This window comes from Ahaetulla prasina, chromosome 3 (genome assembly GCF_028640845.1).
Source record: "Ahaetulla prasina isolate Xishuangbanna chromosome 3, ASM2864084v1, whole genome shotgun sequence".
Classification (NCBI taxonomy): Eukaryota; Metazoa; Chordata; class Lepidosauria; order Squamata; family Colubridae; genus Ahaetulla; species Ahaetulla prasina.
The window spans coordinates 121,152,158-121,177,407 of record NC_080541.1 but is presented as its reverse complement, the minus strand read 5'-3'; the positions used below and the strand labels follow the sequence as shown (position 1 = coordinate 121,177,407).

General features: G+C 40.7%; 1 protein-coding gene across 1 annotated transcript in view; it reads right to left on the bottom strand.

The window, feature by feature from the left end:
• TNN (tenascin N) overlaps window positions 1-23,150 on the bottom strand; it is a 42,091-nt gene extending 18,941 nt beyond the window's left edge. Inside the window, exons 1-5 of the mRNA XM_058178638.1 lie at window positions 22,783-23,150; window positions 21,056-21,427; window positions 19,013-19,276; window positions 16,054-16,236; window positions 11,731-11,820 (exon numbers count right to left, since the gene is read on the bottom strand). Of these exons, the coding sequence (XP_058034621.1) occupies window positions 11,731-11,820; window positions 16,054-16,236; window positions 19,013-19,276; window positions 21,056-21,427; window positions 22,783-23,146 (1,273 nt within the window). The 5' untranslated portion in view covers window positions 23,147-23,150. The remainder of the gene's footprint in view (window positions 1-11,730; window positions 11,821-16,053; window positions 16,237-19,012; window positions 19,277-21,055; window positions 21,428-22,782) is intronic.
• Window positions 23,151-25,250: the final 2,100 nt, after the last annotated feature.

Here is a 25,250-nt window from a genome sequence, read left to right as displayed (position 1 = left end):
TGGAAAGAGATCCTGGTGCCTTGTGAAAGGGATTTAGAAAGCCTTATGGCTTAGGTCAGCATGGAAGAAATATGCTTTCACTTGATAGCACGTTTGTTAGACTTCTTCAATCAAATGAGCTGCAATGTGGTAGAGCTTAGTGTCTATAGGCAGTGTAAGAACAGTAAGCACTTCAAGGTAGAATAGGAAACCAAAGTCATGTAGGCTAATACCACTGTTACTACAAAGATATAGTAACATAATTTTGCATGTCTGAAGGTGCTTTCCCACCCTCTCTTCAACTTGGCAAGAACCAGGAAAATTTTTGTCTGAGACATTTTTTCTGTCACATTTCTTCCCCAGACACAGAGTATCTAACCATTGCCTTGGTAGCAGCTTTTCTTCCTGCTCCTCAAAGTCATTCCTTCTTCAATTTACAAGAACTGAAGTCTGTTTATTCCAAACTGCTCTTACCTGCATATAATTGATGGAGGGAGGAGAAGAAATTCCAGCTGAATGTGAACAAGTATTCTGCCTCTTTCCCCTGGGAGCACCAATGTGGTTTACCACCACCACCATCTAGTTTCATGGTGAGTTCCCTCAAATTATAAATAATTACTTAGATTTCTGTATAATTTGGGGTCATTTTAGACAAGTTATGTGGAGCCTGCTTTTCTGAGAGCAACTCTTTTGTGCGGCTAGAGTAACATTCAAATGATCTAACCACTTGGCAAAGGATGTTTGTGTGGTCTTTTCACAGAATTGGCCTAAAGCATCTTGTGGCGGGCCAATTTCATGATCAGATGGAACTGTGCTGATCCCTTGCTCCTCAGGATTTGGATCATATTTTCCTGTCTCGTATGTAAAATCATGCTTGGGCAACTAGAGGTCTTTCCCACCAACGTGTTAGCATTATATACCTGCGTGTTGGTAGAAAGCAATACCAGCATAAAATTTGCCAATCCCTACCATGAGTCTATTATGTCTCTCCTGAGTCCCTGTCAGATAGTATAATCCTAATTTGTGAGGGTGCCATAATAAAGGCAAGGTGATTGGCTTTCTCCTCTGGCTTTGTTGCTACCTCCCCTCTTCAGCAAATCATCATTCAGCTGATAAAACATGTCAGCCTGAGCACTCTGATAGCAATGATGGACTTCAAGATTTTATCTTTAAATGAGCTGCTTTGGAGGAGTAATTAAAACTGGCAAATACAGAGAAAGTAACAAATGAGTAGCAAAAGTTCAGTTTGACATCCCTCATTGTTTTTGGGACACTGCAGTGATGATGAGGAGAACTATTGTATCTACCTTTGCTTTCTTCTCTCCTACTTGTTCAAATCCTGGAGTGAAGTTGGTATCATAAATAGGCAGGACTTGCTAATGTCCAATATAAAAGGCACTCCAGAGACAAAACTACTTGTGGAGAGACTAGATACTGAGAAGAGGATTGTTGCAATCGTTAGTGATCAAACATTTGGGGCATGCCTTTATCTCCCAATTCTCCCCAAAAACATATAAGGCCTAGCTTTCAAGATAATGACTGACAAATCATTACAGAGTTTACCGTCTTGAAGCTATGGTGCAATGGTTCCAATAATCTCTTTTTCATATAGTGATACATGTATGACCATCAATTGACCATCAATTGTGTTGTAAATGTTGTACCTTGATGAACATATCTTTTCTTTTATGTACACTGAGAGCATATGCACCAAGACAAATTCCTTGTGTGTCCAATCATACTTGGCCAATAAAAAATTCTATTCTATTCTATTCTATTCTATTCTATTCTATTCTATTCTATTCTATTCTATTCTATGTGGTGCTTTTCAGATTACCTTGCTGGTTTTCAGGAGTGTGTCATGAGAGAACCTATTTCTTTTAAATAAAGGACTGGTTTTAGAGAGCTCCTTCCTGGTTCTTACACGGTTACAAATACCTCAAGAAAAACTTTGTTTGCTTATGAAAACATTCAATTGGAAGCACAACTGTTTCTTCAAATATATTGAAGACAGCATCAGAGCACCAACATCATAAGAGCAGCAACGTGCCTACCATTCCTGTTCTAATGTTCCCCTTGATTGTAACCAACTCTTATAATTATTTCATGCTTATACTTATATATATGCTTATATGTCGTATAGTTATTTCATGCTTATGCTTATATATACCGTTGTGACAAAATAAATAAATAAATAAATAAAATAAATCTCCTTCCTCTGAAAAGCATTCTGATCACTGAGGCAAATGGCAGGAGTTAGATGAGGGAAGGGTCTTCACATCATCTCCCTGTGCCTTCTTTTTACTTGGTCGATGGTAAATTAAATGAAATTCTATGTTAACAGACAAAGGCAACTTCATCTCTCTTGCTGGTCTATACTAGTAAAGGTAAAAGTTTCCCCTGTCCAGTTGTGTCCAGGGAAAGAGGAAAGTCATCTCATCTCTGTTTCTTAGCTGAGGGAGACAGTGTTGTCCAAAGATATTTCCATGGTCATGACTATACAACACCAAAATGCACAGAACATTGTTACCTTCCCACCAAAGTGGTAACTATTTATCTATTCACATTTGCATGCTTTCGAACTGCTAAGTGGGCAGGAGCCGGGGCAAATAATGGGAGCTCATCCCATCACGCAGCATTCAGATCTTGGACCCGGCTGATGGCTGACAAGCTCAGCATCTTTAACTGCTGAGACATCGCACTCCCTGGCCTATATAGTGCATAACCTTTCAAATGTTGCTTAGAGAAAAGTAAGGCTTTTCAAACTTATGTAGTTACTTAATAAATTTATCTTACTCTTCAAGATAGGGGTGGCGGGGTGGCGGTTATTATTAGGGAGAGTCTGGAACTGAGGGAGACCACTGTGCCTCAGATAGCTGGGTGTGAAACCCTCTATGTGAAGTGGGGTCGTAGGACTCAGGTGGGCTTGTTGATCACGTACCTGGCTCCTTGCTGCGTGACAACAGCCCTGCCCGAGCTGTTGGAGTTCCTAGCTGGGTTGGCAGTTGAAACCCCTAGACTGTTGGTCATGGGGGATTTCAACTTGCCATCAACTGGCACGGCATCCTCGACCGCTCGGGAGTTCATGGCTTCCATGACGGCCATGGACCTGACTCAATTAATTGATGGCCCTATTCACATTGGGGGAGGCACCCTAGACTTGGTTTTTATCTCTGGCCAGTGGTTGAATGATCTGATTTTAAAAGATTTAGTTATCGATCCTTTGTCATAGTCAGATCATTCTCTCCTTCGTCTGGACTTTCAGACCGTTACCCACCGCCGCAGGGAGACGGAACCAATGCGTTGGTTCCGTCCCAGGTGCCTGATGGACCCTGAGAGGTTCCTGACGGAGCTTGGGCCGCTTCCCGAGAATCTGGCCCACGGCACGACTGAAGAGCTAGTCGCGGCCTGGGAACAGGCCGCGGCTGGAGCTTTGGACCGTGTCGTGCCTTTGCGGCCTCTGACCCGGCGTCGGTCTCAACCAGCTCCTTGGTTCTCCGAGGAGCTGAGGGAGATGAAACGCCGGAGAAGATGCCTAGAGAGTGTCTGGAGATCCAGCCGTTCTGAGGCTGACCGGACACTAGTTAGGTCCTATAGCAGGACCTACCTAGTGGCACTGAGGGATGCGAAACGTTCCTACGTTTCCTCCCTCATTGCGTCGGCAAATAACCGCCCAGCCGCCCTGTTTCGGGTGACCCGTTCTCTCCTTCAACAGGAGGGGCGGGAGGACCCCCTACAAGGGCGTGCTGAGGAGTTTAACGGTTATCTATACGATAAAATCGTTCAGCTTCGAGACAGATTGGATCAAAATTGGGTAGATTCAGACGAGAGTTCCGAGACCCGTCTTGTTGAGGTGGTTTGGGATAATTTTGACCCTGTGACTCCCGAGGACATGGACAGGTTGCTGGGTAGGTTGAATGCCACCACATGTTTACTGGATCCGTGCCCCTCCTGGTTAGTACTGGCTACACAGGAGGTGACACGAGGCTGGCTCCGGGGGATTGCAAATGCTTCTTCGCGGGAGGGGGTCTTTCCCGCTGCCTTGAAAGAGGCGGTGGTGAGACCCCTCCTCAAGAGGCCTTCCCTGGACCCAGCTGTTTTAGGGAATTACCAGCCAGTCTCCAATCTTCGCTTTACGGCGAAGGTAGTAGAGAGTGTGGTGGCATGTCAGCTACCCCAGTACCTGGATGAAGCTGTCTATTTAGACCCGTTCCAATCCGGCTTTTGGCCCGGATACAGTACGGAGACAGCTTTGGTCGCGCTGGTGGATGATCTCTGGAGGGCCAGGGATAGGGGTTATTCCTTTGCCCTGGTCCCATTAGACCTCTCAGCGGCTTTTGATACCATCGACCATGGTATCCTGCTGCGCCGGTTGGAGGGGTTGGGAGTGGGAGGCACCGTTTATCAGTGGTTCTCCTCCTACCTCTCTGACCGGACGCAGACGGTGTTGACAGGGGGGCAGAGATAGACTCCGAGGCGCCTCATGTGTGGGGTGCCGCAGGGATCGATTCTCTCACCCCTCCTGTTCAACATCTATATGAAGCCGCTGGGTGAGATCATCAGTGGCTTTGGGGTGAGATACCAACTATACGCTGATGATACCCAGCTGTACTTTTCCACCCCGAGCCACCCCAGCGAAGCTGTCGAAGTGCTGTCCTGGTGTTTGGAAGCCGTACGGGTCTGGATGGGGAGGAACAGGCTCAAACTTAATCCCTCCAAGATGGAGTGGCTGTGGATGCCGGCACCTCGGTACAGCCAGCTGCAGATGCAGCTGTCTATCGGGGGCGAGTTGTTGGCCCCGATGGAGAAGGTACGCAACTTGGGCGTGCTCCTGGATGGTCGGTTGTCCTTTGAAGATCATTTGGCGACCGTCTCCAGCAGAGCTTTTTATCAGGTTCGCCTCATCCGCCAGTTGCGTCCCTTCCTGGACCAGGATGCCCTATGCACGGTCACTCATGCTCTCGTTACCTCTCGTCTGGACTACTGCAATGCTCTCTACATGGGGCTCCCCTTGAAGAGCACCCGGAGACTTCAGCTGGTCCAGAACGCAGCTGCGTGGGTTATTGAGGGAGCGGTTCGGAGCTCACACGTAACACCTATCCTGCGCAGACTGCACTGGCTACCTGTTGTTTTCCGGGTGCGCTTCAAGGTATTGGTTACCACCTTTAAAGCGCTCCATGGCTTAGGACCGGGCTACTTACGGGACCGCCTACTGCCGGCCTCTATCTCCCAGCGTCTGGTGCGTTCCCACAGAGAGGGACTCCTCAGGGTGCCATCAGCCAAACAATGTCGACTGGCGGCCCCCAGGGGGAGGGCCTTCTCTGTGGGAGCTCCTACCCTGTGGAACGAGCTTCCCCTCGGGCTTCGACAACTACCTGACCTTAGGACCTTTCGCCGCGAACTTAAAACCTATTTATTTCATATGGCTGGACTGGCCTGATTCTTAAATTTTTAAATTTTAATTGTGGGTTTTAAATTGTGGTAATTTGTATGGGGTGTAGTGTTATTTTAAATTTCGGGCATATTTGAATCAGTTTTTTAAGGGTTGTTTTAATTATGGTGTATAGTTCTGTTCTGTATTTTACTTGCCTGTTCACCACCCTGAGTCCTTCGGGAGAAGGGCGGTATACAAATTAAAACATTATTATTATTATTATTATTATTATTATTATTATTATTATTATTATTATTATTATTGTTGTTGTTGTTGTTGTTGTTGTTGTTGTTGTTATTGTTATTATTATTATTAAATGTTAACATTCATTGATAGCTGGGGAAGGCTTAATCTGCAACCAAGACAACAATACCATGAACATTTTCTAATTGAGACCTGATGCTACTTAATTATTTGGTATCCTTTTAGCATTCTGCATGTTCTTAGAAGCACATCTTCTAATAAGACTTCTGCCAAATTCAAATCTCCAGTTAAAGAAACATTTTCTGATCAAGCCATTTTCAATGTACCAACCAACAATAAATAGCAAAGCTTCACTTACACCAATACTGTCATTTGTTTGGGTTATACAATTAGAAGCAAGACTGCATTGCCAAAACTTGCAACTCCAGCAGTCTGCCCTCTGACTGATGTCATGCTATGCAATTCATTCTTGGACGATTCTGAAGCCAAACTTGTGGTCTTCTTTACTCCAAAGCCAGGAGCTTGGTGGTAGCCATCCCACACAGAAGCAAAACATGAACCAACCAAAAGTTACAAATGTATAAACATCACTGAGCACATAACATCCTGATGTTTTAATCTGAAATAGTCAAAGCAGCCTGGGTTAATCTCTGATACATTTTTAAATGGTTTCCAAAGGCTGGAAGGCCAAAAGGGAGGTCATCATGACAACCCCACTCCCAAGTTTTCAGACTAGTAACTGAAGACATAGCAATAGGGAATTTGACCTGCTAACACAGATGCATTTTCCTCTTCGTGCATTTATTTTAATCATTAGCATAGAGCCTGCATTGAATATAACCCTACAATGGCCTTTGGTATGGGGCTTTCTGTGGGGAAGTTTCAATATAGAATTCAGGGCCAATGAACTATGAAGTGGGGAAGTTTCTCCCTAAGGTGTGTAACAGAGATTAAGGGGCAGATTGTCAGAAAGCTTACAATAGTCTAATTATGAAGCAACTGGGTCATGAATGACCATGTGAAGACCCTCCGGTCGAGGAAAGGGCACCGCAAGATGGATCTGTGCAAAAACCTTTCCTGATCATAGAGTTGCACTCTAATCTCAAATGGTATTTGCCCCAAATCCCTTGCTACCTGAACATTCTGGAATCTGGAAAATTAGAAACATTTATATGTCCTACACAATATATATTATGAATAAAATATACATACATACATACATACATACATACATACATACATATATATATATATATATATATATATATATTTGTTTTCTGAGGTTTTCACGGGTGTTTGTATGTAGGTCTTTGGTTGCTCGGGTTTTCTCCCGTGTAAAATTGGAAATGTCTTGTCAACGTTTCGATGAAGTCTCATTCGTCATCTTCAGGCTTCAGCTTCATGCTTCTGGGAGCAATGTGTGATTGCAGCTGTTTCTTCCTTTTAACTGCTAGTGGGGGTTTGAACTGATTGGGTGGGAGCTTGGCTGTGCTCTGATTGGATGGAGGTTTTTTTGTGCTCTGATTGGCTGGGGGTGTGTCCTGTTTGGGTGGGGGCTTGGTTGTGCTCAATTTAGTCTGTGTTGCAGGGGGATTTGAGCTGGTGAGCTGCATAGCTGTTGTTTGGCTTTGTGGTGGTGCTACATCTTCATAGTGGGTGTCAGTCTGCTGCATGTATGGATTGGAGGGGTTTGAAATGGCTAATGTTGCAGCTGCGGTCTGGCTTCTGGTCCTTGGTCATGCTTCTTGATCAGTGTGGGTTTGGGTCTGCTTTCTGGGTGGATGTGCGGTGGTGACATCCTGTGTGGACCTCGTGAGTGTGGGTCTGGTGTCATTCCTCGTGTTAGGGACTCGTTTGTCAATAAGGGCGGGTTTCCAAATGGCTGGTAGGCGGGAGGTATCATCTCGTTTGTTCATGCTGTGTGGGCGTTTTTCTATCTCAATGGCTTCTCTGATTATTCTGTTGTTAAAGTGTTCAGTTTTGGCGATAGTTCTGGTCTTTTTAAAGTCAATATCATGTCCTGTGACTTTAAAGTGTTGGACCAGGGAAGAAGTTGGTTCCTCTTTTTTGACTGAGTTCTTGTGTTCTTCAATGCGTGCACTTATTCTTCTGTTGGTTTGTCCGATGTATGTGGTGGGGCAGGCGGTGCATGGGATTTCATATACTCCTTGATTTTCTAACTCAATTTTGTCTTTGGGGTTTCTTAGGATGGTGGATATTTTTGGTTTGTGCAGAATGCTGTCTTGATGTTGTGTTTGTGGAGGATCTTGCTGATTCTGTCTGTGGTGCCTTTTATATATGGGAGGAGGGCTGTGCCGTTTTCTTGTTCTCTGTCTTGGATTTTAGTGGGGGGTTCTTTTTGGATTAGCTTGGTAATCTTATTTCTTTGGAATCCATTGGATGTTAGTACGTTAGTGAGAGTGTCTAGTTCGGTTTTAGGTGTTGTTCATCAGCTAAGCATTTTGTTCTGGAGATGAGTGTCTTGGCTACGGAGTTGATCTGTGCTGGGTGGTGGTGTGAGTGCGTGCAGATAGCGGTTTGTGTGTGTTTTCTTCTGGTAGATGGTGTGTCCTAGGAGCCATTGGGTTTCTGTAGACTAAGACATACAGGAAGGGAAGTTGGTTGTTAACTTCTGTTTCCATGGTGAACTGTATTTTGGGGTGTAGGCTATTGAGGTGTGTGAGGAAGTTGTCAAGTTTTTCTTTCCCGTGTGGCCAGATTATGAAGGTGTCGTCTACATATCTGAGCCAGAGTTTGGGTTTGTGATCAGATTTTTCTAGAGCTTGGGTTTCAAAGTGTTCCATGTAGAGATTGGCAATGACAGGTGAGAGGGGTGATCCCATGGGTGCTCCTTCTACTTGTTTGTATTTTTGTCCATTATAGATGAAGTATGTGTTGGATAGGCAGTGGTTGGTCAGATCTAGGATGTGCTTGGGGGGGTTATATTTGTTTTGGATAGCTGTCAAGGCTTCTTTGATTGGCACTTGGGTGAAGAGGGATATGACATCAAAGCTCACGAGTAGGTCGCTGGGCTGTAAGTTTTGTTTCTTTATGTCTCTATGAACTGGAATGAGTTTGTTACGTGTGAGGTGATGGATTCTGCATAGGGCTGTAGTTGTTTGGCGAGAAATTTGGCTAGGTTTTGTAGAGGTGAGCCTATGGAGCTGACTATGGGTCTGAGTGGGGTTCCTTCTTTGTGTATCTTCGGGAGACCATAGAGCTTAGGGCATCTGGATGATTTCTCTCTGGGAATGATTCTTTGTTGGATTTTTTCGCTGATGGGGGAGGCTTTTATTTTGGATCTAGTGGTTTTTTCTAGGTAGGTGGTGGGGTCTGTATTTAGGGGCTTGTATGCAGGGTCTTGGAGTAGGTTGGTTAATTTGGTTTGGTAGTCAGATGTGTTCATAACCACCGTGGCGTTGCCCTTGTCTGCTGGTAGGATTATTATGCTGGTGTCTTTTTTCAGGTTAAGTAGTGCTGTCTGTTCCTCTTTGGGTAAGTTGCTTTTGGGTGGCTTGCTGGTGCAGAGGATGTTGGAGATCTCGAGTCTGATTTTGTTAGCGTCATCGGGGTTGATTTTGGTCAGGCTGGTTTCAACTCCGCATATAATGGTTTCGTGGGGATGTATTTGGGAGTGACTGCAAAGTTGAATCCTTTGGAAAGGACATCGGTTTCAGCTTTGGTGAGGATCCTACCTGAGATGTTATGCACTGTTTGTTTCATGTGTGGCTGTGAAGGGGGAGGGGTTTGTTTCTGGCGTTCTTGTAGTCTTCGGAGTTTGTTGGTGTGCATGTCTGTCTTGAGGGTGGTCTGTGTTTCGGCTCTCCAGACGGCAAGTTGTTTGGATTTGTCCCAAAGTGCAGGGTGCATCTTGTTGCTGAGTTTGAGGTGAAGTGTGAGGAGATCTTTGTTGATTTGATCTAGGAGGAATCTTTTTGTGTGAAGTTCATTTCTGATTAAGGCCAATTCTGTTCTTTTTAGGATGCGTTTGGTGGCTGCAGAGTTGGAGTGGAATTTCAATTGGAAGCATTTGGGGATTAAATTTTGATCTCGGCAGTTTCGTAGGAATGCGAGGTCACATAAAATGGAAGCTCTTTGGACTTCTAGTTTTTCATAGGTCCTGGTCAGATGGTGGATTTCCTCCACGTAGAGGTGCAATATTTGTTTTCTGAGGTTTTCACATGTTTGTATGTAGGTCTTTGGTTGCTCGGGTTTTCTCCCGTGTAAAATTGGAAATGTCTTGGCAACGAAATACAGTTCACCATGGAAACAGAAGTTAATAACCAACTTCCCTTCCTGGATGTCTTAGTCTACAGAAAACCCAATGGCTCTCTAGGACACACCATCTACCAGAAGAAAACACACACAAACCGCTATCTGCACGCACTCTCACACCACCACCCAGCACAGATCAACTCCGTAGCCAAGACACTCATCTCCAGAACAAAATGCTTAGCTGACGAACAACACCTAAAACCCGAACTAGACACTCTCACTAACGTACTAACATCCAATGGATTCCAAACAAATAAGATTACCAAGCTAATCCAAAAAGAACCCCCCACTAAAATCCAAGACAGAGAACAAGAAAACGGCACAGCCCTCCTCCCATATATAAAAGGCACCACAGACAGAATCAGCAAGATCCTCCACAAACACAACATCAAGACAGCATTCTGCACAAACAGAAAAATATCCACCATCCTAAGAAACCCCAAAGACAAAATTGAGTTAGAAAATCAAGGAGTATATGAAATCCCATGCACCGCCTGCCCCACCACATAAATTGGACAAACCAACAGAAGAATAAGTGCGCATTGAAGAACACAAGAACTCATTCAAAAAGAGGAACCAACTTCTTCCTGGTCCAACACTTTAAAGTCACAGGACATGATATTGACTTTAAAAAGACCAGAACTATCGCCAAAACTGAACACTTTAACAACAGAATAATCAGAGAAGCCATTGAGATAGAAAACGCCCACACAGCATGAACAAACGAGATGACACCTCCGCCTACCAGCCATTTGGAAACCCGCCTTATTGACAAACGAGTCCCTAACACGAGGAATGACACCAGACCCACACTCACAAGGTCCACACAGGATGTCACCACCGCACATCCACCCAGAAAGCAGACCCAAACCCACACTGATCAGCACGACCAAGGACCAGAAGCCAGACCGCAGCTGCAACATTAGCCATTTCAAACCCCTCCAATCCATACATGCAGCAGACTGACACCCACTATGAAGATGTAGCGACCACAAAGCCAAACAACAGCTATGCAGCTCACCAGCTCAAATCCCCTGCAGCACAGACTAGACTGAGCACAACCAAGCCCCCACCAACACAGGACACACCCCAGCCAATCAGAGCACAAAAAACCCCATCCAATCAGAGCACAGCCAAGCTCCCACCCAATCAGTTCAAACCCCACTAGCAGTTAAAAGGAAGAAACAGCTGCGATCACACATTGCTCCCAGAAGCATGAAGCTGAAGCCTGAAGATGAATGAGACTTCGTCAAAACGTCGCCAAGACACTTCCAATTATACACGGGAGAAAACCCGAACAACCAAAGACCTATATACAAACACCGTGAAAACCTCAGAAAACAAATATATATATATATATATATATATATATATATATATATATATATATATATATATATATATATATATATATATATATATATATATATATATATATATATACACACATACACACATACATACACACACACACACACACACACACATACATATATATTATATATACATGTTCCATACATGTCAAGACTCTGCAGACCAACCAAACAACTCATAGAGGTTGGGACCAGAGTTATTATTATTATTATTATTATTATTTATTGGATTTATAAACCGCCCTTCTCCCGAAGTTAACTGGGATAATCCCCTTCCTTCCTGGCATGCCTCTTGTTTCTTGCTGGACACTAGCTTTCAGTAAAGTGTGATTGGAAAGAAGGCGGGGAGGGGCAGTCTCAGGATGATCCAGCTGTATGGCTGATTGCTGTGAAGATAAATAGTGATTGTGCTGTGATATTGTGTAAGGATGTCATTATGCTACAAGCAAAGCTTTCTGTTTATACCTGTCCAACCATATACGGAAGATGGTTTCCCTTCAGCCTCATTCCTCACAGATATGACAGTGATCTTATATTTGGTTCCTGGCTTCAAGCCTATGGAAAGAAGAAACAAGGGGGGAAATGATAAAATGGTCTGAGACATAATTGTACTTTTATTTCCTTTTCTTTCAAGATTTAATGGAACAAGTTTTAAATTACATTTTTTACATTTCTTTGATAATATGTCCAGAGTAATACAAATATATCATATTTGAGGAAGAATAAAATTTCACTTTGGTTCTACATTATTGCACTCAAAACAATTACATCACCTTTCAACTGCTTCTGAGTTCAAGGAAGCTGTTAATGTAACACTTTAATGTTTTGCATCAGATTCTATGAAAAAAAATGTTTTGTTAAGTCTATGGCTGCAATCTGCAGTTTTCATCATAGGTCTTGTTGCATAACCCACTTTATAGCTACGCAAGACAGACCTTTATTGTAGCAATACCACAACTATTGAACTGTTTCCATTCTAGTGAATTTTTTTTTTGATATTTTTTTTTTGTTTACATTTATATCCCGCCCTTCTCCGAAGACTCAGGGCGGCTTACAGTGTATAAGGCAATAGTCTCATTCTATTTGTATATTTTTACAAAGTCAACTTATTGCCCCCCCAACAATCTGGGTCCTCATTTTACCTACCTTATAAAGGATGGAAGGCTGAGTCAACCTTGGGCCGGGCTTGAACCTGCAGTAATTGCAGGCTACTGTGTTCTAATAACAGGCTCTAACAGCCTGAGCTATTCTGGCCCTATTTTAAACTGTCTAAGACTATTTGCAGTCTAATAGAGCACTGAGAAGTTTTTAGGATGCAGTATTTTCTCAGAGTCAGCTTCCTTTGAAGCAGGTCATAAAAGGCATCTGGAATTTTACAAAATATATGTTTTGTTTACTGATATAAAGATTGAATAGAACTGATGCCCACAGGCACAGTGCCTACAGATGGTATATGAGACATATTAAGGACAGAAAATTGTGGGTTCCCTTGATTTTTCTTTCCTACCCTTCCATCAGACATTACCAGCTAGCAAAAAAAATCCATTGGTCACCCTGTAATCATGGGTTGCGTCTGGAGAAGCCACTATTGACAATTGATTAGTCCAGTAGTTTAATGGAAATGTTGTCTGGGAGTAGCCTAAATTTCAGCTGATAAATTTCATCTGGAGACAGGTTTAGTGCTACTCTGAAATAGTATTAAACATATGTTCAAAAACAGCTTGGACAAAGAAAGCAGGAATAGGGAGAGTTGTGACTTTAGCAACAAAGACCAAAAAGGCTCTTTCTCCCCATTTTATCCTGCACCTACTACAATAATAAGTCAACTAAGTCCAACAATAATATCATCATCATCCCAGGTCCTTGGTAAGGACTTGATAGATAGACAAAAATGTCAAACCCAGTCTGAACATCTGTCTGTGCAATGATTAATCATCATCATCATCCATTTTAAGAAGATGCTTGATTGATAATTTGGATCCTGGCAGCAACCTGTGTCAACCATTAGCACCAGTCAATGATATTTGTGATACATTTTTAAATGTTCAGTTGACTGAGTTTCATGTTTAATGAAAAGAGATAGCACCACCAACAAGAACAAGAAGAATAATAGCAATAACAATAATATACTTGTAACAGCTTCCATCCTGCAACAAATATCTGTAACACCGTCAAACATCCAGATTTGCCTACCCCAGGTCCTTGATAAGAACTCAATAGGTGGACAGAGATGCAAAACCCAGGCTGAATATCTGGCTGACTATGTGAATCATCATCATAGATTTTAAGAAGATACTTAGTTGATACCTAGGATGCTGACAGCCTGTATCAACCATTAGCACCAGTCAATGGTATTTGTGACACATTTTAAATATCCAGTTGACTGAGTTTCATGTATAATGAATAAAAGAGATAATAATAATAGAGAAAGTCATAGAAAATGAAGAAGTTAAATTGCTCTGGGACTTTAGAATTCAAACAGACAAGCACCTGCCACATAACACCTCAGACTTAACAATTGCCGATAAGAAAAACAAAAAAAAGGCTGGATAGTGGATATGGCAGTGCTTGGAGACAACAGAAGAGAAGAGAAGAAATTGGAAAAGACAACAAAATACAAAAAAAGACCAATGAAAAGTAGAAAAGAAGCATTGGAAGACAAAACATGGCCAGTACATTTTTAAAAATAGCAGGGAAAGCAAATAATAACAAGACCTGGCAATAGCTAAGAGCAGGAAAGTTAAAAAAAGAGACAGAGAGTCTAATTCTGGCAGCCCAAGACCAAGTCTTAAGGACAAATATATACAAAGTCAGAACTGAGAAGTCAACAATGCATAGAAATGCTGCCTCTGCAAAGAAGCTGAAGAAATAGTGGATCATTGCAGGTAGCTGTTGCAAGAAGATAGGACATACTGACTACAAACAACAGCATGACAAAGTAGCAACAATAGGGCATTGGAAGATCTGCAAGAAATACTTGCAAGCAAGAATTGGTGGGACTATAAAAAAGAGAAAATGTCTGTAGCAAACAAAAAAACAAAAAAAAACCCAAAGGGTGTGCCAACAGTAATAGGGTGCAAACCTAAAACAACTGGAGCACCACTTGAATACCCATCAGCACTGACAAATTCACCATCACTCAATTGCAAAAGACAGCTTTACTCAGGACAGCTTACATCCTATGACAATATCTTCAACATCATAAAACATCAACATCTGCCTATCCCAGGTCCTTGGGAAGGACTTGGTAGGTAAAAAAAAAATCCCAAATCCCATTCTGAACACCTTGCTGACTGTGCCACAAACCATAATAAGATTAAAACCATTAACACCATAATAAGATTAACACCAGACCACTAATCAAGAAGTAGACAATGCCCTAATCAAGGGACTACCAACAAAGACAAACAAGCTAATAGTAAACAACAGTCTAATCAAGGAACCACCAAGACCATTCCCACCAATACTGAGAGGGCAAGCCACTACTATATAAAAATAAGAGCAACCTCTGTTCCCTTCTAGTAATGATGATGTTAACTAATCATTACCTAATAATCATTTGGTAATGAAACATCTCCAAGAAAACAAACTCAGGGGGAATCAAGGACCCCACAATTAGTTAGATGCTGTCCAGATCTCCAAGCTGGCAGAGACCAGATGGTCAGTGAAGCTCACAGAAAAACTGTCACAGATTGTTGTTTGCTTAAAGGAAAAAAGGACCTAAGAATTGGAATAGCTAAGAAGGATTCTAAGCTTTCTGAGATACAGGTTGGTGATGACATGAAGACATCATGAAGATTTGTATACATACATTTGTCTTCATCATGATGATTGTATACATCATGAGAAATTGTATGTATGTATGTATGTATGATGAGAAATCATGAGAAATCATGAGAAATGAGAAAATACATTATGAGAAATACATCATGAGAAATTCCCTTTGATTGTATATAATTTCATATAGTTATTACATATTTATGGTTATATATATGCTTATATACCGTATAGTTGTTTCACGCTTATGCTTATATAATGTTGTGACAAATAAAATAAGATAAGTTATGGCAGAATAAAAGAGGCTGTTAGGGCATGTTTCTGATTGCATATTGAAAAGTCTGTTATAACATTCTACCCAGCCATCATTGTGCCAACATATCAATGTTAACAAAGACAGGTTTTGCATTCCATAATTATTTTCCGTATCTATCTTTTTAAAATACATTAGCAATCATTGGGGAGAAATTCTGCAGTAATCCTTTGGTTCTAAAATAAAGTAAAAGAGAAAATAGTATTTCCAAATTAGACAGAAAGGAGGAAACAGAGACTTTAATTCTTATAAGCATTTAGAAACTGCTTCTTTGGAAACCAATTATGTGTCAGGGCTTCTGGTTGTCTGCTGCAGTGTTCATCTATGTTCTGCATTTTAACCTATATAAAATATTGTAAGCTTCTAATGCAGGAGTAGGCAAAGTGGAGCAAACATTTTAGAGTCCACCTGCCTGCCTGCCATGTGTGGACTTCAGCTCCCCAGCCAACCATCTTAAAGTTGCCAAGGTGGAGAAACACTGGTCTAAAGCCCTTGCTGGAGGCATCTTTTCCAAAGAAATTGACCTCTATCCCAGAAATAGAAAACGCATAACAAGACAGTAAAATATAAATAACCGAGAACCCTAACTCTGAAAACAGAAACTTTTTTTCATTCCTGCAATTGCTCAGCCAACGTTTTGGTACCAAATGAACAGATTAAGAGCTCTTATTCTGGATAAGCACACATTGATTGCTTACCTGTGATGATGTATCTGCTCTTCACATCATTACTTTTGGGAACCACTACTTCCTTCTCCTCTCCAGATAAAGAACTGAACCTCAGTTTGTAGTAATCCACTTCTGCTGCCGGATTTTCCCATTCCACTTCCAATGAGTTCTCAGTCTCCTCCGTCACCCAGATATGCCCAATCGCAGAAACGGCTAAAATGAACATTGACAAAGAGGACTCCAAGACTACAATAGCCAAGCCTTTTTGTGCAGAGTGTTGATTATAAGGACATTTTTAATATGTAGAATTATGTAATCACTTAGCTATGCTAAACAAAGGGGTGTATTTATACTTGCAGCTTTCCCAAAATTTTGCACAAAGCAAACATCTAATTTTTGTATTAGACTACAACTAATACAAATAAATGTTGATATTAAGCTACATCATGGCAGTCAATTTCTAAAAGTCCATAAGCACTTTGCATTGCTGTAGCAACCAAACTTTCCCCAAAACCATGTTTACTCTCCTGAATATATCTCTATAAATATAATTATGTTTATTTCCAGTTTCCCTCTTGGATCATTTTAGATATTGATACTATTGTACAAATAAATCTTTCTTCAGTATAAAAAAACAAATGCCGTTTTAGGATAAACTTATTTTAGGATAACTTAGGGTCATGTCAGGATTTGAGTTAGTCCTTCTTAGGAAGATCACAACATTATAATTGAGGACCAAAGACCATCTTAAGGTAGCATCAGTTTATAGACAGACAAAAAATGCTTCATTACAGGCCAGAGCTTAAAATAAAATATAGAAACAAAAAGCAGTAATAAATTTACAGTATAAAATAAAATTAAAACTCACATTTATATACATTTAAAAGAAAATATGGTATAATATGAAAGTAAATTTGGTATTAATAACAGTAATTAAATGATTGGGTTATATTATACCTCTTACCCATAATATTAGAAAGTTTTACTATTTACTTCTTAGAGACATAGGTATCTGAAGGGAGTTAAGAATGGTGGCCACAACTATGTAATCAAAGCCTCGACCCTTTTTTATGTTCATTGCTCGTCACTTATTTGCCCCCCGCCCCCGGCTTAAGTCAGAGGGATACAACCAACTAATGGCAAATAGTTGGAGTGGAAGTCCTGCAAGGTCCCTTCCATTTCTATTCTTCTGTAAATTTAGCTAAGCCTGCCTACCATCAAAGATAGCCTTTCATGCAGGAGCATCCAAGGGAGGGAATGTCAAGCCTGAAGTAATATTAATATCTTATTTTATACATGCAAACAAATACATCTCACTGAAAGCATCCTATTAAACTGATTAGGATTAATATTCATTACTCATATATGCATATTAGGATTAGAGAAAAGGGGTGGGGCTTTGATGATGTGGACATGGACACCATCTTGATTTTTTTTTTACTATCACCCCTTTCAGACACACCTATCTATAGGTAAAGTAGACGGAACTGCCTCACTGTGAGCATATAACTTCCCCAAAGCTTGTTCAGAACCATGCACAAACATTACATTCACACAAATAGACATACTGTGCATATTACCCCAAATACTCACTATGACAAGTAGGTTTTAAAATAGTACAGTATTCACTAATATTAATGATTTAATAAATCAATATTAATTATTTTAATGCCTGGTTGCAGCACCAGAGGATCCTGGAGTGAGAATTGATAATTTCTTTCTAAAAAGCAGCCAGTAGGATTATATTTTATGAGACAATAAAAAAGCCTGCATACAGTACATGACAAATTCACTTTTTAAAACTGATTTAACTGAAAACATGAGTTTTGGGCAGAGGAAGTTTCATCCTTTTCCTGAGATTCTCCCCTCATCTCAAAAAATATGCTTCCATACATACCAGAGGTATCAAAACAATCCATGATCATCAGTGGGGACTTTGTTTAAAATGTTACTGGATGGAAGGAAGGGCTTCATTTCTGATCTTTAATTATGACTTTTTGCCTTTTTCTAAACCCTGAGATAGGAGAAGGGACCTTGGAAAAGGTGCAGTTGGAAAACTGCTTTCAAACTCTCAGGGAAACTGATTTAGGCCATGGACAGAGGTGGTATTCAGCAGGTTCTGACCAGTTCTGGAGAACCGGTAGTGGAAATTCTGAGTAGTTCGGAGACCAGTAAATATCACCTCTGACTGGCCCCACCCCCATCTATCTCTGCCTCCCGAGTCCCACCTGATCAGGAGGAAATGGGGATTTTTCAGTAACCTTCCCCTGGAATGGGGAGGGAATGGAGATTTTACAGTATTTTCCCTGCCATGCCCACCAAGCCATGCCCACAGAACCGGTAGTAAAAAAATTTGAGTCCCACCACTGGCCATGGATATTTACTCCTCAGGTAATTCTTGGCTGTGGCTGTGGTCATGAAAAAGCTAGCCCAAACTCTGGAGAAATCTTGAGGGAACTGGATTCAGAAGGAATATTAGCACCATCTCCTAAAGTATTCAATTAGTATTAATTCTTGTCTTTAAACAGTTATTTTTCAGAGAGAACCTGCCACTGACATGGTATAGATAGTCACATGATTCCCCACCCCACCCCAAAAAGGAGAGAAAAACATAGTGGGATGAAATGTGACTCTGGTTAGAAGGGCTGTATCCTCTGGCCTCACTTTGGCTATGGAGGTACCCAAGGAAAGAAACAAATGAAGAAGATAAATTAAGTAAGCAGATAAAAAACATTGCAAAGAGAGTTACAATTAAGCTGATTCCTATCAGCTACTTTCCTTTTTTTGTAGGACACTAGAATCCAACTTGGGACAAAGTATTAGAAATAGCTACCATTCAGACATATATTCATTCAAAGAACCATAATTCATATAGGGTACCATTTCCTTAAGAAACAATGTTTGTATTATTAGTTTGAGTCTTAGCCTTCTGTTGATGTGAAGACCCTGCAGGTTCAAAGATAACAGAAAGAGAATTGCAGTGTCCTACCTGTGCTACCTTGCAGGAGTGCTGGTTCACTGAAGATTTCCTTCTTTACATTGTGAAGTGTGATAACATATTTTGTGCCAGGAATCAGACCCCGAATCTCATAATTTGTCTGATCTTTGGGCACTCGTATTTGCTTCATCAAGGCCTCTTCCCCAACAGGAAAGTAGCTGATGAGGTAGTAGTCCACATCTGTTATCTTATCCCAGCCGATGGCTAGGGAATTTTCAGTGGTTTTAAGGAGATGGACATTCCATGGGGCAAGCACTATTGGGAAATAAAGGGAAGATTTTAAAATAACGCAGCCGGTGAGTTGAGCGAGGCGTATCACCCCGTTTCATTTTATCTGTATAATTTGCTTAGCAATGGGTAAGCCACAGCATCTCATTTTTTTTTAATAAGTAGTGGCACAAGTGTTGATAATAAATATTTGCTGACATTGTTTTTCATGCATTAAGCAGCAGTGTCCAATTCCTTCAGAACTTGAATATTTTCATCAAATGATGAAGCGCAGATCTGGGATCTAATAAAATCTACCCATTTTAAGTTGCATTATCTTAAGTTGACTTCCTTTTTTTCAAGCAAAATGTTTGATCAACTGCAAGGAGCCCAGAGGTAACTTACAGTAACTGTAGAAAATAAAAAGAAACATTGTAAATTTCTGTGGAACTGTTTAAAAACTTGTATATGTACAAAATGTGAATAGTCACTTATCTAAGAATATGGGTAAGGGGGTTTATTGTTTTGTTTTTGCCTATAATAGTAGATGTTTATAAGTGAAGGACAATGTTTGTCATATTTCTTGCTTGCACAGGTTGCACTATGAAACATTTGAGATTGTATAAACCTGTCCACCCCGCCCTGCAAGGTATGCCGAGATCTTGCAGGTATTAAATTAAAAACAAACAAACATAAAAAAAGTGAGAGAAAAAAATAGTACTGTTCTAAAAAAAAAAAAGAACTGTATCTTTTTTGCATTTTGTCTTCTATGACTATCCAGGTATAGACAACAAACACTCTTTCATCAGAATGACAGTTAAAATCCTTGACAGTTCAATAAATATTGATATGCAGTATAAGAGTCCATTATGTTACTTCATTTAGCATTATAAAAGTTAGAAAAGTATGTAGATTAGAAATGCATGAACCTCACTGGAAGAGAAACCGGTACTCCTGAAGTACTCAGCGGCACTCCTTGAAATCAGGGATAATGTACTTCGCATTCACAAATCCTATGGCAAATTAAGCAGCGCTCCCAATTCAGTGCAATAGAAATTGGAGAGCACTTTCTGGCAGATTATATTCCTAGTAAATAATAGCAGCAGTAATGAATATTCTGTTCAATATATAAGAGTTGCTTCAGGTCCCTTGAAAACAAATTTCAACAGTATACAAAATGGGTCTTTCCAGGTATAGCGCCACATGTACAGTGCTATCTGAGTTAGAAAAAAACAATGAGCCACAAAGTAGGGAACCCTGTAGCCTGACAATGTGCATGAATAAGTCAGACAGCTCTCAATATGTATGCTCTGACTTATTGTATACTACTCATACCTACAACATACCATAATGGATTTTGTTTAGTTGTAATATTTTAAAAAGATGGAAAGATTTCTAGAAAACTGGAAAACATTTTTTTCAAAACCTTCCCATAAAAGTATTTGACTGAAAAACAAATCAAGGTTGACAGGAGCAGTTGCTTGAGGCCCATACATGGAGAGGGCTCCACCCAAAATACAATTCAGTTTTTGAAATAATACAATGAATTCAAGACACTAATCAGTGAAATATCCCAAAAGTTATTCAGTATTTTGAACTTCTCTAGGTGTTCTCATATTGATCTAATTGATAAAAAGAAAGGCAAAAAGTAAAAAGGTGCCCTGACCTTGCATGCAATGAGGATGAAGGTGTGGGTCAAATGCAATTCTGTCCCCCCCCCACTCCTGACAGGGTGTGTTGAAAAAGCAATGGCAGAATGGCTATACAATGAAATCTTCATTCGGAGGTCCCTCAGTATTGTGGGGACAGCCAGGGAAAGGCTCTTACCTTTAGAGCAGTCTAGCTCTGTGAAACCATCCTCACAGTAACATTCGCCACTGTCACAGTATCCATTGCCACTGCAGTCATTAGGGCACCTCTTCTCACTGCAGTCATCTCCAGTGAATTCCTGATAACACTGGCATACCCCATGGACACAGACCCCGTTTCCACTGCAGTTCTCAGGACACAGAAGGTGACTGCAGTCGTCACCAGTGTAGCGGGCATTGCAAACACACCGGCCATTAATGCAGCGCCCATTACCACTGCAATTTCCTGGGCACGTGGGTTGGGAACAGTCCTGCCCTTCCCAGCCTTCCTCACAGTCGCAGCTGCAGATTTCTTGGATGAAAGTACCATGGCCGCTGCAGGATGACACCCCTGTTCAGCAAGAGGTCCAGAATATAGGAGGAAAAAAATGGAAGACAAAGACACATGGGCATCAAGATCCCAACTCACTTGAAAAGAATAATGAACACTGACACCTTGTTTACATGCATTTTAAGCAAAAAGCATCTAGAGCTAAATCCCGCCTTTTTACCCCTAAGGCAACATATGCAATACTGCTGCTTTGCTTTTAAGGATAATACTCAAAACCGTAGAAATGGTGGTAGACTTTAGGAGAAACCCTTCCATACTTCCACCTCTCACAATACTAGACAACACAGTATCAACAGTAGAAACCTTTAAATTTCTAGGTTCTATCATATCACAAGATCTAAAATGGACAGCTAACATCAGAAACATCATCAAAAAAGGACAAGAAAGAATGTTCTTTCTGTGCAAACTCAGTAAGCTCAAACTGCCCAAGGAGCTGCTGATCCAGATCTACAAAGGAATTACTGAGTCTGTCATTTGCACCTCTATAACTGTCTGGTTCGGTTCTGCAACCCAACAAGAAAGACACAGACTTCAGAGGATAATTAGAACTGCAGAAAAAATAATTGCTACCAACCTGCCTTCCATTGAGGACCTGTATACTGCACGAATCAAGAAGAGGGCCGTGAAAATATTTACAGATCCCTCACATCCTGGACATAAACTGTTTCAACTCCTACCCTCTAAACGACACTATAGAGCACTGCACACCAGAACAACTAGACACAAGAACAGTTTTTTCCTGAACGCCATCACTTTGCTAACCAAATAATTCCCTCAACACTGTCAAACTATTTACTAAATCTGCACTACTATTAATCTTCTCATCGTTCCCATCACCAATCTCTTTCCACTTATGACTGTATGACTGTAACTTTGTTGCTGGTAATCCTTATGATTTATATTGATATTGATTGTTCCTGATTGCTTATTTGTACCCTATGCTTATCATTAAGTGTTGTATCATTAAGTGTTAAATTGTACCCTATGACCCTCATCTGTGTTGTAAATGTTGTACTTTGATGAAGGTATCTTTTCTTTTATGTACACTGATAGCATATGCACCAAGACAAATTCCTTGTGTGTACAATCACACTTGGCCAATAAAAATTCTATTCTATTCTATTCTATAATAAGATGGTGACTGAATTTTTATTGGGTATAGGGTGAATCTATATAAGAAAACCCCGTGAAATTGTTTACAGAACTTCAATAGTCTTGAAGTCCACTACACTAAATCTGGATCCCCATCTATGGATGACAAGCAAGCCAATGTTTGGTGGGAGATATAAGGCAAGTGTCAGGCACATGATAGGGCACAATATACAGTCAACAGGCTACACAGCTAGCTTCCTCACCTTGTCCTCTTCCACAACACTTTTGAGGATTACAGATCCTTTTCAGATGTACCACTTCGAGTTCTAAATTTTCCAGTCTTTCCAGAAAAGCTTTAACCAGTTCAAGGACTTCACAGTCTCTTTTAGGAGTTTGCAGCCGAATGTTATGCCTGAATATAATGTTTTGCTCCTCGCCCTCATCTACTTCGCCATTACTGAACATGTGATTGTTGTCTTGGAGAGGTCCTGGGTCCACTTTGAACTGAAAGGACTCAGGCACATTAATCTTGTATGAGTGACTAAAGCTGATCTTCTGGCTTTGGTCAGAGCAGTTTTCGGGCTGAGCAGGCAGTTGTGTCAGGACCTCCAGGAAGGAGCAGTGCATCAGAATCCCCAGGAAAATAATCCACATGGCCATTGTGTTTCTGTAAATACAAGAATAGAAAGGCTCAACTGGGGAAATAAGAAGGAAAGATAATATAAAAGCTATTTTCTAGATATTATAAAGAGTGCAGAAAATATATTCCTGGCAATCCTGGGGAATTGTCAGGAACTGATCTAGACATAGAAGAGACTCATTGGGCATTGGTTATCCCTATAGAATGCACTTTGGCAACCCCTTGCTTCTTACATAATAAATTCATACATAAATATATATCCATTCCTTTACACCATGTAACCTATGCTTCTCTGTTGTTTGGAAAAATAGATTACTATGTGTAGGAAGTAGGTATGGGAAGAAGTATTTTTTAAATGCTTTCAATGCATGTGCCACTGAGCTTGAATTATAGTTTGGCTCAAGGTTCAAATTTTTTTCTGTTTGTCAAAAGTATGAAAAGTGACACATAAACATCAGAAGTTTCCTAAATTAATTAAGACCTCTCTGGGCAAGGCTTTCTGACTTGTAAGGCAATATTTATGAGGTGAAGTCTTATCAGGCAAAGTAGTTTTGTGTTTATGCTATGTTTCTGCATGGATTGGAGGTGCAATATACACATCAAGGAGCAACAAGTAAACCTGCAGGAGGAATCAGGCAACCAAGTAAGAAAAAGGAACTCAGGAGGAAGGACAGATGTATGACTGAGGAGCATGCAAATGAGGAAGAAGGATCTGTAGAATGGGGTGCCTAGACAAACAACTGTAGTTGGAAAAGACAAATCAGGAGTAACAACATAAAGAAGCATGATCAAGAAGATAGCTTTCCAAGAAGCTTAGGGCTTGTTTCCACCCTCCTCCCTAAGCTTCAAGCAGAGGTCAAAGTACAGGTGGTCCTTGGGTTATAACATCAATTGGGACCAGAATTTCCATTGCCAAATGATGCTGTCATAAAGCACAATATCACATGGCCACATCACTTAGCAATGGCAATCCTGGCAGTGCCCATTGCTGTTATAACCCTAAGTCGATAAGTGGGAAGAGGTGGGAGTCCCAGGCAAGCAGACCGTGCTACAGACATGACCTGCAGAATGTGGATGTGGCTCTCTCTCTCTCTCTCTCTCTCTCTCTCTCTCTCTCTGTGTGTGGGAAGACAAAAAAGTGAACAATCTCTGACTTCCTGTTGGCTTCCCTGTTGACTTTGCTTGTGGGAAGCTCACAAGGAATATCAGAAATTGCAATCACACTGCAAGGTCATAATCGCAAGCTGAGCACTGACCACTTGGATTGCTATCACATGACCTTGGAGACACTGCAACAACTGGAGCTCTGAGGAACTTTGAACAGTTGCTGAAGGAGTGTTTGTAACCTGAAGACTATCTATAAGGTAAAAGTGTTTAAAGAGGAAAATAATGTAACAAAGCAGTTATAAAGTTTAGCCAATAGTGTGAGATAGGAGAGGGTAATTCAAACCAGTTAAAAAGCTCTGTAGATAAATATATGACTGTTTATGAAGACCACTAAATATTTCATTTATTTGCATTGTTACAATAAAAAAAATAATTTGAGTTGGTAAAAAAAACCCCATCAGGTTTGTTTGTGGTGTTTAATTTTTGCTGATAACACAGATCTTTAGTACTTGAATTGTTAAAGTGTAGCAAAGCTGATCCACATCTCCGTTCAAACACAGCAAATTCCACGGTGTGGTCTGGGGTCAGTGCAAAATTGATTATTCATTGTTTATATCTACCTACAAAGTTTGAACTTTGTATAACCACTATAATTTCATTTCCTGGATAGAAGAATGAGAAAAGTGCTATCTAATCATTTCTAAAATGGAAATTTCCTTTGGGCTCAAAGAACATACCCTGAAAGAGGCTTACAATTGCATGTGTATATTTTATTTTTCTGCTGTGTTCGAGTTACACTGGTAATACAAATGAATATTGGCATATATAAGAATAAGCTATTAGTTTCTACCCCGACTTTGTTTATCAGAAGAAGTGTAGCTAGAATGGTTCTGCTGAAGCAAAAACATATCTTTTTTTTTTTAAATTTCTTTTGTCACAACAGAATACACAAACAATTGTTATAGATAAAACAACATATTTTGA